The 14,818-nt window shown below is 39.3% G+C and overlaps 1 protein-coding gene across 1 annotated transcript; it reads left to right on the top strand.

Moving 5' to 3' along the window:
• Positions 1-1,225: 1,225 nt before the first annotated feature.
• On the top strand, positions 1,226-6,294 carry LOC104222170 (ATP-dependent RNA helicase DEAH11, chloroplastic-like; the record flags this gene model as incomplete). The annotated part of the gene is given in 5 exon segments (XM_009773362.2): positions 1,226-1,621; positions 1,623-2,044; positions 2,046-3,984; positions 3,986-4,427; positions 5,339-6,294. Coding segments are annotated over 5 exon segments (4,155 nt in total), but the record flags the coding sequence as incomplete, so codon positions are not given.
• Positions 6,295-14,818: the final 8,524 nt, after the last annotated feature.

Below are 14,818 nucleotides of genomic sequence, written 5' to 3'. Positions count from 1 at the left end.
GATCTATACAAAAATAATAAAGGGAAGGTGGGAAAACCAGCAATTTTGGACTGTGTTTCAGGAAAGAAAAATTTGAATCTTAATTGCAAATTTGCAAGTTTAATTTATTATACTGTTTCTATGCGACCAAGGTTATAAAAAGGGGAATTATGGTACAAGCTATTATTGTTTTCTATTAATTTCTATTTTTTCTGTTTCTTTAGTTAAGCACCTGCGGCCTTAAGAGTAAATTGGTTCTTTGTTTGGTGTTTCTAAATGATCATAGAGTGCGAGGAGCAATGGTTTTTGGATGGGGATAATGGCTATTGGTAAAGTTGGAAGGCGAGGGAGTTTGAGGGAGAAGAAGATGATAATATTTTAATAAGAAAATGGGTGGGTTAATTAATGACTTGGCAGCTGACATGGATAAAATTGATGTGGTCAGCTGCCAGTGTCAAAACGTTAGGGTTAGGGGTATTTTTTCACACTTCATTAACGACAGGGACGAGAATGGCCGAAAAGTGTAACAGGTGGCACAAGTAACCAATAAGCAATAGTAGAGGGGCAATTTTGACCCTTTGCCCTTGTTACTGTATGCATTCTTAACTCAATTAACCAATTAACAGTGTCATTAACTATTGTATATTGTTTTTTCTGTATGGGGAGACTGCACATGTACACGAGCTCCCCCTTGCATTTATGAGAATACACAAACATGTGACTTAGAGGTTGCCAAATAGCAACTATACCTTGTGCAAGGGCTTGCTCTCTCTTTTTCCTGGACGTTAATTAGCAAAAGAAAAATATTATTCATCCTTTGTTATCATTCCGGCTCGCGATAAAGGAATAGTGAGCTGAACTTATCCTGAAAACATAAAAAAATAATAACAATCTTAAATTTTTACTGCGAATTTACTGGGAAGAAATTTTGAACTACCATTTGAAAATGAAAATATTGTTAATTTTGGAGTATCTTGACTGGAATATTAGGTAAAGGAGTTATATTACTTACGAAGAAATTAAGTTGTGTTGAGTCATCGTGTTTGCTGTTGGCAGGTTTGAGAAACTGTTTATTTTCGTCTCCCCCCCCCCCCCAACCCTCCGTTGTCGTCCAGTCTAGCATTTTATTACACAAATGCCTTGTTCATATTTGACTTTGCGAAAATGGATATTTAGTTCCGGAGGACTTTCACTTGCTCCTAGCACACCTGTGTAATATCAGTTATTTATAAGAAATCTGTGTTGAGTTTGTTTGAGCTTGATTCTTTGTTATATATATATATACATACTGCGATGTTGCAAATTCTGGGTGACCGTTTTGATTGGCGAGACTGGATCAGGAAAAGGTACACAACTGGTTCAATTCCTAGCTGATTCTGGAGTGACTGGTAATGGATCTATAGTTTGTACTCAGCCCCGGAAGCTTGCTGCCAATTCTTTGGCACAAAGGGTGCAACAGGAAAGCGAAGGGTGTTATGATGACACCTCGATCATATGCTATTCTTCATATTCATCTGGTCATAAATTTGATTCAAAGATTGTGTTTATGACAGATCATTGCCTTCTACAGCACTATATGGTCGATGAGACTTTGTCCAAGATTTCATGTATTGTTGTTGATGAGGCACATGAAAGAAGCCTGCCTAAACACTGATCTACTTTTAGCATTGATAAAGAATTTGCTCCATCACAGACTTGATCTGAGGCTTGTTATTATGTCTGCCACAGCTGATGCAGACCAGCTTGCTGATTACTTCTTTGGCTGTGGAACGTTCCACGTGGCTGGTAGAACTTATCCGGTTGATATTAAATATGTTCCCTGTGAATCCACTGGATGTCTTGGTGCTGGCCCAATCTCCTCTTATGTTTATGATGTTATTAAGATGATGACTGAAATCCATGAAACAGAGGGAGAGGGAACACTCCTAGCCTTCTTGACTTCTCAAATTGAAGTCGAATGGGCTTGTGAGAAGTTTCAATCATCATCAGCCATTGGTTTACCTTTACATGGCAAACTATCCTATGAAGAACAGCATAGAGTTTTTCTCAGCTATCCGGGGAAGAGAGGTAATATTCAGTACAAATGTTGCTGAGACATCATTGACAATTCCAGGGGTTAAATATGTTGTTGATTCTGGCATGGTCAAAGAAAGAAGGTTTGAACCTGGCACTTGCATGAGTATTCTCAGGATATGCAATGTCAGCCAGAGCTCTGCTAATCAACGGGCTGGCCGTGCTGGGAGAACTGAACCAGGAAGGTGTTATAGACTTTACTCAGAAAGTGATTTTGAGGCTATGCCTTGTCATCAGGAACCTGAAATTCGCAAGGTTCATCTTGGTGTTGCAGTGTTGAGGATTCTTGCTCTGGGCATCAAGAACGTGCAAGATTTTGATTTTGTTGACGCACCTAGCGCTAAAGCTATTGAGATGGCCACCAGAAATCTGGTTCAGTTAGGAGCTGTTAGGCAAAAAGATGATGCTTATGAATTAACTACAGACGGGCGAAAAATAGTCAAGTTGGGTATTGAACCTCGGCTAGGCAAAATGATCCTGCGTTGCTTTAGTAAACATTTGAGTAGAGAAGGTGTTGTTCTTGCTGCTGTTATGGCTAATTCGAGCAGTATGTTTTGTAGGATTGGTTCTGAAGGAGACAATCTAAAATCTGATTGCTTGAAGGTGCAATTTTGCCATCCAAATAGTGATCTATTCACTCTACTTTCTGTTTACAGAGAATGGGAGGCTGTGCCTAGGGAAAGGAAGAATGGCTGGTGTTGGGATAATAGCATCAATGCCAAATCCATGAGGAGATGCCAGGAGACTGTGCAAGAACTGGAAGCTTGCCTCGAGAACGAACTTAATATTATTATTGCAAGCTACTGGCTTTGGGATCCTCAGGTGCATACCGAGCATGATGAAACTTTGAAAAGTACAATACTTTTTTCACTTGCGGAGAATGTTGCTAAGTATTCTGGATATGATCAGCTAGGTTATGAGGTAGCACTAAGTGGGAAGTATATCCAACTACATCCATCATGTTCACTGTTAAATTTTGATCGACGACCTACCTGGGCAGTTTTTGGTGAAATCCTTGCTGCAGCTAATGAGTATCTGGTCTGTGTTACCGTATTTGAGTTTAGTTCTCTTTGTACTCTTAGTCCTTCCCCGTTGTTTAATTTTCTGGAGATGGATGCCCAAAAGCTGGAAAAGAAGGTTTTAACAGGTTTTGGGAGCATGCTATTGAAAAGATTCTGTGGAAAATCTAACAGTAGTGTCAATAACCTTGTTTCACGCATTAGAACTAAACATTTGGATGAAAGGATTGGCATTCAAGTTAATGTTGATAAGAATGAGGTTTTGTTATGTGCTTCGTCCAGTGACATGGAGCGTGTTTTGGGCCAAGTGAATGATGCACTAAAGTATGAAAGCAAGTTGTTGCAGAATGAATGCTTGGAGAAATGCCTATTCAATGGTGGATCAGCTGCTTCTGCCTCAGTTGCCCTCTTTGGAGCTGGTGCAATTGTTAAGCATTTGGAGCTTAAGAAGAGATTCTTGGCTGCTGACATATTTCATTCAAATACAAAAGCAGTTGATGATAAGGAACTGCTGATGTTTTTGGAGAGAAACACATCGGGTGATATTTGTGCACTGCTCAAGTCCTCAGGCATTGGCCACGACAATGAGGAGAACAGATGGGGCAGGGTAACATTTCTTTCTCCTGATGCTACTAAACAAGCTACATTGTTGGATAAGGTAGAATGTGGTGGTGGCTTTCTAAAAGTTGTTCCTTCGAGGAGTGTATTCTGTAATGACCAAACGCAGTTTTCCTCTGTTCTCAGAGCTAAAGTTTATTGGCCTCGTAGATGCAGTAAAGGTTTAGCTATTGTAAAATGTGAACCAAAAGATGTTGCTTTTATAGTAAATGATTTCTCTGGTGTAATGATAGGTGAAAACTTTATCCGTTCAAAGGCAAGCAATAAGTACATTGACAGCATAGTAATTTCAGGCAAGCAATAGCGATCTTTCTGAACCGGAGATATTTGACGTTTTGAGTGCAGCAACGAACATGAAAATTCTGGATTTCTTCTTGGTGAGAGGAGATGCTGTGGAAAATCCTCCAATTGCTGCTTGTGAAGAAGCACTTAGAAGAGAAATATCCGCCTTCATGCCTAAAAGAATCCCTTTAGTCCAGTCTATTCGGGTTCAGGTCTTCCAACCAGAACCGAAGGACACTTACATGCGAGCGGCTGTCCTGTTTGATGGAAGTCGGCATCTTGAAGCAGCTGAGGCTTTGGAGCAAATTGATGGCAAGGTTTTGTCTGGATGTCTTCCCTGGCAGAAGATAAGATGTCAGCAACTGTTTCACACCTCTGTTTCCTGTCCTGCACCAGTTTATCATGTTATTAGGAACCAGCTGGATTCTTTACTTGCACGTCTCCGGGGAAGAAAGGGTATCTTTTAGTGCTCTAAGTTATATTTCTTCTCTCTGGTTGTATTTTTTGAAAATTTTAATTTAACTAACTGTCATCTCTGCTGAATTGCTTCTTAATAAAGGCATGGCAATGTGGGAAATTGAAATAAACTATAGAGCAGCGGCTGAAATGATATTTAATTTATGTGGCAGAGTTAGTGTACCCTATTACTACCACTAATGCAGATTGCTACTGTCACCTTTTCGTTTCCTTATTCCTCGACCAGAATGAAATTGGACTTGGACAAATTCACCATTTTAAAGTAAATTTTATATGTAGAAACTAAATAAAATCTATGAATTGAAACTGTTTGTTCCAAAATATCAAATTTTGTCTGAAAATATCACCATCAGAGTTTAACAGTTGACTTCTGATAAAAGAAAAGTCCGACAATTTGGGGTGGAAATCGAACTTTTTTCTTTCTCTCTGTGTCTGTAAGTTTCCTTTTCTTTTTGTGCTGGATGACTTTGAAAAAGGAGTCTTGATACTTTATGGTTATATGACAGTACAAAGTTATTTACAAAGTGCCTGAGCACTATCACTAACCCTTGCTCTTCTCCCAGATTTGATGTTAATCTGATGATTACTTTCCTTGTACTACCCAGATTCAACTTAAATATCACTTGTCTGGTCAAATTCTAAATGGTAACTGAAAAAAAGCATTCTTGCATACTGCAGATTCCCCTCTCTCTTGCTCCATTCTGGAGATGCAGAAAAACATAGTAGGATATAAGGAGAAGGGGGGATGTTCTGTAAAACTCTTTTAGTAAAAGTGATCTTTTTGTAAAACAATTTTTATTTTTTAAATAAAGACAACAAAATTATTCAGAGACATTGATTATTGATTAGGTGGTACTTGGCTGCTGAGAAAACTTTGGATTGCTTTGCAGGTGTGGAGTGCAATCTGGAGAGAAATGAAAATGGGTCTTATAGGGTTAAAATATCTGCTACTGGTACAAAGATTGTGGCAGAACTGAGAAGGCCATTGAAGCAACTTATGAAAGGCAAGATTGTGGATCATGTGGGTATTTCTCCAACTGTTGTCCAACTTCTATTTTCAAGAGAAGGGACTAATATTATGAAGATGGTTCAGCGGGAGACAGGGACCTATATTCTTTTTGACAGGCATAGCCTTTATGTGAGAATCTTTGGTTCCTCAGACATGATTGGTATGGCGCAGCAGAGTTTCGGTAACGCCCTTCTGGCTTTACATGAAAGCAAGCAACTTGAAGTGCATGTTCGTGGAGGACTTTTGCCTCTTGGCCTGATGAAAAGAGTTGTTCAGAGGTGTGGACCAGATCTTAGTGGTCTCAAACTAAAGGTGCCCGATGCAGAGCTCTCTCTGAACACTAGGCGCCATTGCATCTCTATTAGAGGTACTAAAGAGATGAAGCAAAAAGTTGAGGAGATAATTTCTGAAATTTCTCAAACAAGTGGGTTTCCAAATCGAAGGATGGATGATGAGGCTGACTGTCCTATTTGCTTGTGTGAACTAGAGGATGCTTATAGACTTGAAGGTTTTACCCACATCTTCTGTCGATCATGCTTGCTGGAATAGTGCGAGTCTGCAATCAGAAGCAGGGAAGGTTTCCCGCTATGTTGTGTGCATAAAGGTTGTGGAGCACGTATGCTGTTTGCTGATTTGAGGTCTCTATTGTCAAGTGAGAAGTTGGAAGAACTTTTCAGGGCTTCTATAGGGGCTTTTGTAGCAGCAAGCGGGGGTCACTACCGGTTTTGCCCCTAACCTGACTGCCCTTCAGTGTATCGTGTTGCTGAATCAGGAGTGGTTGGTGCGCCCTTTACCTGTGGTGCATGTTATGTGGAGACGTGTGTTAAATCTCCATGAATTGATGAATTGAGCTGTCCGTAAATGCACTCGAATGAAGAAGATGAAGAAATTAAGAAGAAGCAAAACAGAGAACAGAGCTTCAGTTTTTCATTACTCACGTGCTATCCTTACAAGGCTATATATATACATCTCCTACCTAATGAATGACAGCTGTAAATCAACTAACTAATACCCCACTAACATAAGTTAGTTAACACTGTTAGCAACTAACTAACCAACTGACCATGGTCAGCTAACTACAGTCAACTAATCCTCAGTCAAGTAATTGCTGTGCAATTGATGTTTAATTCCTCTACAACGTGTACGAGTTGCCACCTGGAATATCACCCCTACATTTCGTGCGAGAAGTACCGGCAGATCAAGGATGACCCAGATTTCTCTCTAAAGGAATGGTCCAAGGGGAAAGAGAATGTGAAGAAATGTCCTGTTTGCGGGTTTACAATAGAGAAGGTGGATGGTTGCAATCATATAGAGTGTAGGTGTGGAAAAGTACATGTTTGCTGGGTTTGTTTGGTATTCTTCAACAGCAGCGACGATTGCTATAACCATTTAAGGTCTATTCACCAGGCCATTATATGAGGTACAAATAACTATAATTCAATAACATAGGTGTAAATATCTGCTTCTGTATATATTCCCGGACCCTTATATGTATATAAACAAATAAACAAGTAAATAAATGTATGAGGTATACACAATCGGAAACCATCTTTATATCCCTAGTACAAATGTTTATTTCTGTAAGTTATATGTTCAGAACTAACCCTCTTTTGAAGAGTTAAATGGTGACATTTTGAGGGTAACTTCTAAGATAATCTGTGGATTCAGTTAATTCCCTTCTTTCCAACGTAAATAGCAGTATAACATGTCTGATGAAGGTAACATTCTCGTCACGTGAGAAAGATTGTTTATGTGTCCACCTTGTTTTGGTGGAGTTGGGGAAAAAAAAAAGGAAACAGAAAGAGAGAGAACTTTTCTGTTGTTGACGAATGGGTAGATGTAACATGGTAGATTTTAGGTCTTTAGATAGTATAGGATCTATGAGCATTGTGTTCTTCCAAGCTGCCTTTGATTGCCTAAAAGGAAATATAACAGTTAGAATGACTGAATGAGATCTGAAACTGACCAGAGGTTAAAAATATGCCTAAAATCAATCGTTTGGCAATAGTGGGATTGTATTTTAGAGATTGGAAAAGAGTTGATTGAGGATTCCTATCGGAATTATTTGTTCTGTAAATATTGGGCCTAGTAAGTTTTTCCTGATCTTTTAATGTTACTTATTCTATATACTTATATTTGCCCGCTTACATGACGTGATTGCATGATCCTGAATCCTGATGAGTGTTGATGTTATATTATAATGTTAGTGTGACTGACTCACTGGTCCGATTAATTCACATTTGTGCATAAGGCTCATTTAGAGAGAAGTACTGTTCACCAACAATTTATCCATTCTCAAGGTTCACATTCGAGATCCTGATTAAGGATGAACGGATCTTATCCACCCGCCACATCTCTTGGTGTTTTTTAAGGTTTTCGAGATGGTTGATTATTCTTGGCATGAGTTTACCTGGTCCATCTTTAGAGCTCGTGACTGCTACCTGCTGCATAAGATATTGAGTTTCTCTACAAAATATGTAACGTGAGAGTCCTTATACTAAAACTTTTAATCCATGATTTCCAACTCTACTCGTATTTCATTGTCGTTTCAGAAAATAAGCCTAATAAGTGGTAAAAGAAAGCTGATCACAGAAATTGCTATTATTTTCAGCTAGGCATGCTGCGCAAATGACAATGATATTAAATGAAAATGTTTTGCCTCTGCCTTCCACTCGAGGACACTATTCACTTTGTAAGAAACTTTATTGAGAAACTTCAGAATTTCCTTGTTTTCTATGCTAAACACTTGCGTTTAGCATTCAGAAACATTCAATAAAGGTATTTATTATGAAGAAGAAAGAATAAAGGTATTTATTATGACGAGAGAAAATGTAGACTAATTATTAAGTTGGAGATTAAAGTGATGTGGCAAATTTCGGGGATGATGTGATGACCCAAAAGGTCATCTCTTGTTTTAGAAGGCGAATCTGTGTTTCGAGACTTTTTAAAATCTCCTTTTATCCCTCCTCGATTTGCGTGCGCAGTCCAGGCACGATTCCGGAAAGGCTTTATGTTAAAATTCGAGAAAGTAATAATTTTTGCATTTAAAAGTTGATTTTAGTTAACTTCGGTCAATATATTGAGTAAACGGACCCGAACTCGTGTTTTGACGGTCCCGAAGGATCCATAGTAAAAATAAGACCTGGGCGTATGCCCGGAATCGAATTCTGAGGTTCCTAGCCCGAGAAATGAATTTTTGATAAAAATTGTTAAACTGAAATTCCAAAGGTTTTGAGAAATTAGTAAATGTTTGATCTCGTTAGTATCGGGCCCGTATTTTGGTTCCAGAGCCCGGTACAAGTTTAATATGATAATTACGTCATGTCTGTGAAAGTTGGTAAAAAACGAAGTTTATTTGACGTGATTTGGACCTTTGGTTGAGAAAATAGAAGTTTTGAAACTATCTTGAAAATTTCATGTGTTTTGGTGTTGAATTCGTAGTTCTAGGTGTTATTTTGGCGATTTGATCACATGAGCAAGTTCGTATGATGTTTAAAAACTTGTGTGCATGTTTGGTTTAGAGCCTCAAGGGCTCGGGTGAGTTTTGGATAGGCTACAGAGTGATTTGGACTTAACGAATTTTGCTGGTGTGCTTCAGGTCTGCAGACTGCTCGCAAATGCAGCTCGCATTTGCGAAGGCTGGGAAGGGGACCTTCGCATTTGCGAAGCTCAGTGTCGTAATTGCGATGAGAATAGGCCGCATTTGCGAACGCTTGTTCGCATTTGCGATGCTAGCAGGTCAGGCCAATCTTTGCATTTGCGAAGCAAAGTCCGCATTTACCAGGTTCGCAAATGCGATACCTGCAACTGTTCAAAATGATTTTTGGACGAGATTTTTCATTCATTCTACCATTTTTCAAAACCTAAACTTCAAGAGGCGATTTTTCAAAGACTAGTTGATAACGCCCAACTATGCCTTTTAAAGGACAAAGCGGTCGATGCAAATATAATCCGGTTTTATGTCCGGAATTGAATCCTCAGGGATCTAACCTATCTATTACACTATACGACAATGTTATTATCAACTCAATCAATCTCTAGATGCAAGATTTTTGATCAATAAAGATTGGGTTTTTGTTTAACTACTTCAACTACTATTAAAAACAACAGTAAACTAAAACAAAGATAATTCAATGGTAAAATGGTCTAGGGCAGTGATTTCCCCAATTGCTAGTTTAGGTCTTGACTCTTTCGCTATAATCTCACCATAATACTCTATGAGGATTAAGAGTTATGGGTTATCATAATTATCTCTCGATCAACTACAATAATTTACTAGAGCATTCTCTCGAACTACTCTAGCTGACAATAGTTATGCAACTCTAAATTATCCCACCAAAGTTTTGTTATCTCTAAACTCACTTTTAAGTTCAAGTAACGAATCTCTTCAATTACCCAAAAGTGGTGTTGTTCAACAACTATCTAATCTAATATTCTTTCTCAAGCAATATAAGATAATTAGACATGATTAATCAAGGGCCCATTCAATTAATCACCATACAAAACGTAGTTGAACAATCATATCATAAATCCGGCTCGATTATAACAACTTGAGTCAAAACTTCAACCAACAATTGGTTCCATCAACCCTAGATAAGTATTTAGCTACTCATAACAAAATAAGAGAAAACTACTAAATTGTTCATAATATAAAATTGCAAGAATTAAAAGGAGATAAAAAAACTCTAATGTTTGGTTGACCTTCTCACTCTTGTTCTTGCCTCCAAAAGTAGTCTAAAATTAGCTTAGCACAATTTTGGGCGAGTTTCTAAAGCATATAAGGGTTTTACAAAAGTTTTCCTGATATTACACTTTGGTCCTCAAACTTTCCAGCAACGTGAACAGTGCACCGCGGTCGACCGCGGTGAATGCTGACCTTTCTGCCTTACGTTGTTAATCTACCGCGGTTCACCGCGGTGCCACCGCAGTCGCGGTGGCCTTCTTGCCCAGGCCATTTATGCTTCTTTGTGTTCGGGTACTTCTCGAGTGGGCGTTTTTCTTCACATTATCGCCTCCAAAACACTCCATGTTGCTTCCTCTCATATAATATTCCCTGCTAAACAAAAGAACACTATTTAGAGCATTTTGTTGGCAATTTATCTATAAAACAACAACAAAGTATGGTTATATTAAGGTGTAAATATCAACTATATAGCCTACTATCAATACCCCACACTTAAATTATTGCTAGTCCTCGAGCAATCCACCACACTCCATCAAAATTCCTTACCTAGGCTTTTCCCTTAACGACTAACACCATGAACATTTTACAAAAGTTGCACCTAGTAGTGAACAACCTTTACCTCAAGAGTCAAACCTTTTGTACCATGCAACATTTACACTTACTCAAACTACTATATACAAGAGTCAAGACTTACCTTTCCTTTGTGAATCACATGCCCTCACATCACACAAGGGAGTAGTTCCACATATAATGATAATTAGAACAAGTAGGAAGTAAGATAGACAAAATTCGCTCACTCTCAGAAAGAACGTTCACATGCCACAAAGATGCACCATAGACTTGCCCGTAGTGTAATACTTTACTAATTGAGCCCATTCAGTCTAAGATCAATAGGACTTTACTTGGTTGTAATGTAGGCTAAGGGACGAGTAGGATATATTTAGATATAGTGACTAACCTCCCTAAGCACTTTTAATACAATTACATTAAACTTAAAAATCATAGTTGTGCCAACCAAACACTCCACCTCATTTGTTTAAAACATCCCATCCATTAGGTGCAATTTGTACAAACCACCACTTATCAACCATTATAATTATTTATAACCCGTATTTTTTACTTTTTTTTTTCGTGGTGCTTTTTATTTTATGCTTCAAAATTCCACATCTTTTCTCTATCTCAATGGTTCCACTCAAAAACTAAACCACCCCCCACACTTTTGCTTTTGCATATTTCCACTACCATTCAAGTGCTTATTGGGAGGTAAAAGGGTTTAAATGGCAAGCTATTCAAACAATTGGGTAAGGTTTTCAATGTGGTTGCCAAAGAAATAGGCTTATAGGCTCAACGGGGTTAACTAAGATGTATTGCATTCAGGTGGGTTTACTTTATATGTCTGGCTCAACAAAGAAATGCCTATATCACTTCTAAAACTGAAAGAAACTACTATTTCGCTTTGCAAACACACAGGGCAAGTTCTAGGCATCAAATATGAAACATGGAACAAAGTAAAACTCACACACACATGGCACATGACTCACTCCGGATTGGTTTATCAAGACATTATCTTTTGAGTATTCAAGTTAGATGCAAACGTACAATTTTAAGGCACTCTAACAGGATTCAACCAATGAAGTTAGGCGTTATATTCTAGTGTCTATTGTGCTCAGGTGTATCAACGCTAAGGGTTTTTCTTCGAATTTAGCTCGTAGCCCATTAGTCCAAATTTAAAAACTAAAAAGAACAAAATTAAACAAAAACTACCTATACTCGGTTCAAGCTAAATCCTTGGAAAAGAACCGTAGCCCAAAGAAAAACCAAGGGGGAGTTACTACACTACCTAAAAATAAAAAAAATAAAAATCTTTTTGGTCTTTTCTCTAGACTAACTTCCCTCAAGAAAATTATCTAAAGGATCCATCATCAGGAAGAGTCTCCATATTCCAAATTTTTTTTCTGACTTAGTCCCTCAAGAACCCCGCCAAAAGAGATCCGTCTATGGGACAAGTCACTTACTACTTTAGCTTTCCTAATGAACTATTACTCTGCATCAAAACAATCAAAGCAAGACAAAACAAGCAAAATCAAACAGTCAATTGTTATAATTACAAACATACAATGAAGTATCTCATACCCCACACTTAAAATGAAGACATGTCCCCATGGCTTTAAAATTTAAAGAACAGTGAGGTTAAGGAACTTCCTTGAAGGCTCACTCCTGATCGGAGACAGTGTCTGGGTTCACGTTGCACGTACGACCCAGCGCTCTCAATCAGCCCAAGAATTTCTTCTCCAACTTCACATGCCTCTCAGCCACCGCATCAACACGGTCACCCAAATTAGTGACTGAGGTACACAACTCAGCCATATCCTGCTCCAAAGATGTCATACGGGTGCTCCGATGTGGCTGTGATGGGCCTGCCACATCAACTCTTGGAGGAGGAGGAATCACAACTACCTCAACATCATCATCATCAGCTGAATCATCATCAGAGTCATCAACATTCACTGCCGGCTCTCATCCAATTCCAATTTTTTTCTCCAAGAACGAGGCTTTTAGTGGCAATCTCCCATCAACCCAAGGGTCTTCAAGGACTCTAGCAATACGACACAACCGGGTGATCATCGAAGGGAAGTTGTGGCCCTTGGTTAGCTCAGGTGATCTAATGAACATCTCTTCATGGATGAGCCGGGCCACATCAAAATCACTGTAGGACATGCAATAGTGGAGTGCGGACGCTCGTGGTAGATTATCATCTGTCGTGTTGCTGGATGGCAACAATCGACTATTGACAATGGTGAGCCAACACTTAGCCTCCCAATTCAGACAGTGGGAGTTGAGAGTAATCCTGTGCTTGATCCATAGGTGTTCTCCATTCGGCACACAGATAGTATCAAGAAGAGTTCCCCACAAGGCCTGTGTACCGCTAAAAGTATGATAAGGATCAAATTCACCCCGAAACACTAGCAGCCTGTATACCCTGCAGATGGTGTCGAGGGATGCGTTTACTGGGGTATTGCGCACCGTCACAACCCCATTCTCATGTTCTAGCAAGTTCGCATATAACTCCCTTACTAGTTGAACATTAGCCTCCTCCGGTACCTCGAAGAAGATGTCCAGTTGACACCGCCTTAGCTTATTAAACATATTGGGGCATTCCACCTCCAAAGCCGTGCGATCAATGTGCACCTCATGTTGTAACTTCTTAGCTGCTTTCTGGTTGTACCTATCCTCCGCTGCTCTGGATACAAACCGAGTGTTATCGAACTGAGGTGCACTGGCGTCGCTCCTAGCTCGTGAGGAGCCTCCCGGTCCACTAGTAGAGGGCCCAATGTTTCGTCTCTTTCTAGCTGAACTCATTGCACCTGTCAAATAACGAAACACCTATTAGTGAGTGCGCAAAATATGTGACAATGGATGACTACTCAGACTTCACCATAACCATGTCACAACAGCTCCTTATATCTCTATTGGGGCAATTTCCCAAACACCTTGTGGGCGGGGCATTATCCAAACATATTTAGCCCTCATGAGTCTATCAAAACTCCCCCCAAATCAAGTATACAACTGCACCAACACACTCCACATTTGTGTCATTCAATCACCCACCAACAAACACCATTTCAAATATTAATTACACAGCCCCTTCACCAAATATTCTCATAAACAAAATTAAAATAGAAAAAATAAGGAGAATAAACTACAAAAAGATATACTACATTTACAACACCATATCAACCTCAAACTATCATAAACAATAATAAAATACAAAAAGAAAAGATAAGGGAGGGTTAGAAACATACCTTAAGGAAGGAAAGAGGAGAGGAATAGAGATGGGGGGGGGAGGGGTAGTATGAGTGAAGAAGAAGAAGAAGAAGAAGAGGAGAGGAATTGGGGAAGTTAGGGTTTAGAAAGAGAGAGAGAGATGGAGAAATTTGGGGGAGGGGGATCGGGTAATGTAAAGTTAGGGGAGGGGGGTTGGGTTTTAAAATTAAAAGAAGAAGAAAAGAAAAAACAAAAAAATGGAATAAAATAAAATAAAATAAAATAAATTCAAAATACCTGGTACCCCCGCGGTCCACCGCGGTCCACCGCGGCCATGGTGGGTTTAAAAAAATTGAGGCAAAATGTTTACGCCTCAACGCGGTTTACCGCGATTCACCGCGGTCGCGGTGGGATGAAAAATTCGAGGCAGAATGTTTGCCTTCCACCGCTTTTTACCGCGGTGCTAGCGTTGTTTTTTTTAAAGTTACATGAACACACTAATCAACACACTTGTGAGTTGCCTCCCACGCAGCGCCTGATTTAACGTCGCGGCACGACGCAAGCATTTCATCATCACTCCTCATCCGCGTACTGGGGCTCTCCCAAAGTGATTACCACTCTATCCCCTTTTTCTTCAGCCATTCCAAGGTAATGTTTCAACCTTTTCCCATTTACTGTGAACTTGTTTGTCCCATCTTCTGATTCAATCTCTACAGCTCCACTTAAGAATAATTACACCACTCTGAAGGGTCCTGACCTTCGGGACTTTAACTTACCTGGGAACAATCTTAATCTCGAGTTATATAACAACACTAGATCTCCGGGTTTGAAGTTTCGATCCAAGATGTGCTTATCATGCATTAATTTCATCCTTTCTTTGTATAATCTAGCACTCTCAAAGGCCTGGAACCT

This window comes from Nicotiana sylvestris, chromosome 4 (genome assembly GCF_000393655.2).
Source record: "Nicotiana sylvestris chromosome 4, ASM39365v2, whole genome shotgun sequence".
Classification (NCBI taxonomy): Eukaryota; Viridiplantae; Streptophyta; class Magnoliopsida; order Solanales; family Solanaceae; genus Nicotiana; species Nicotiana sylvestris.
The sequence above is the reverse complement of the archived record's forward strand: the minus strand, read 5'-3'. Positions and strand labels throughout refer to the sequence as shown.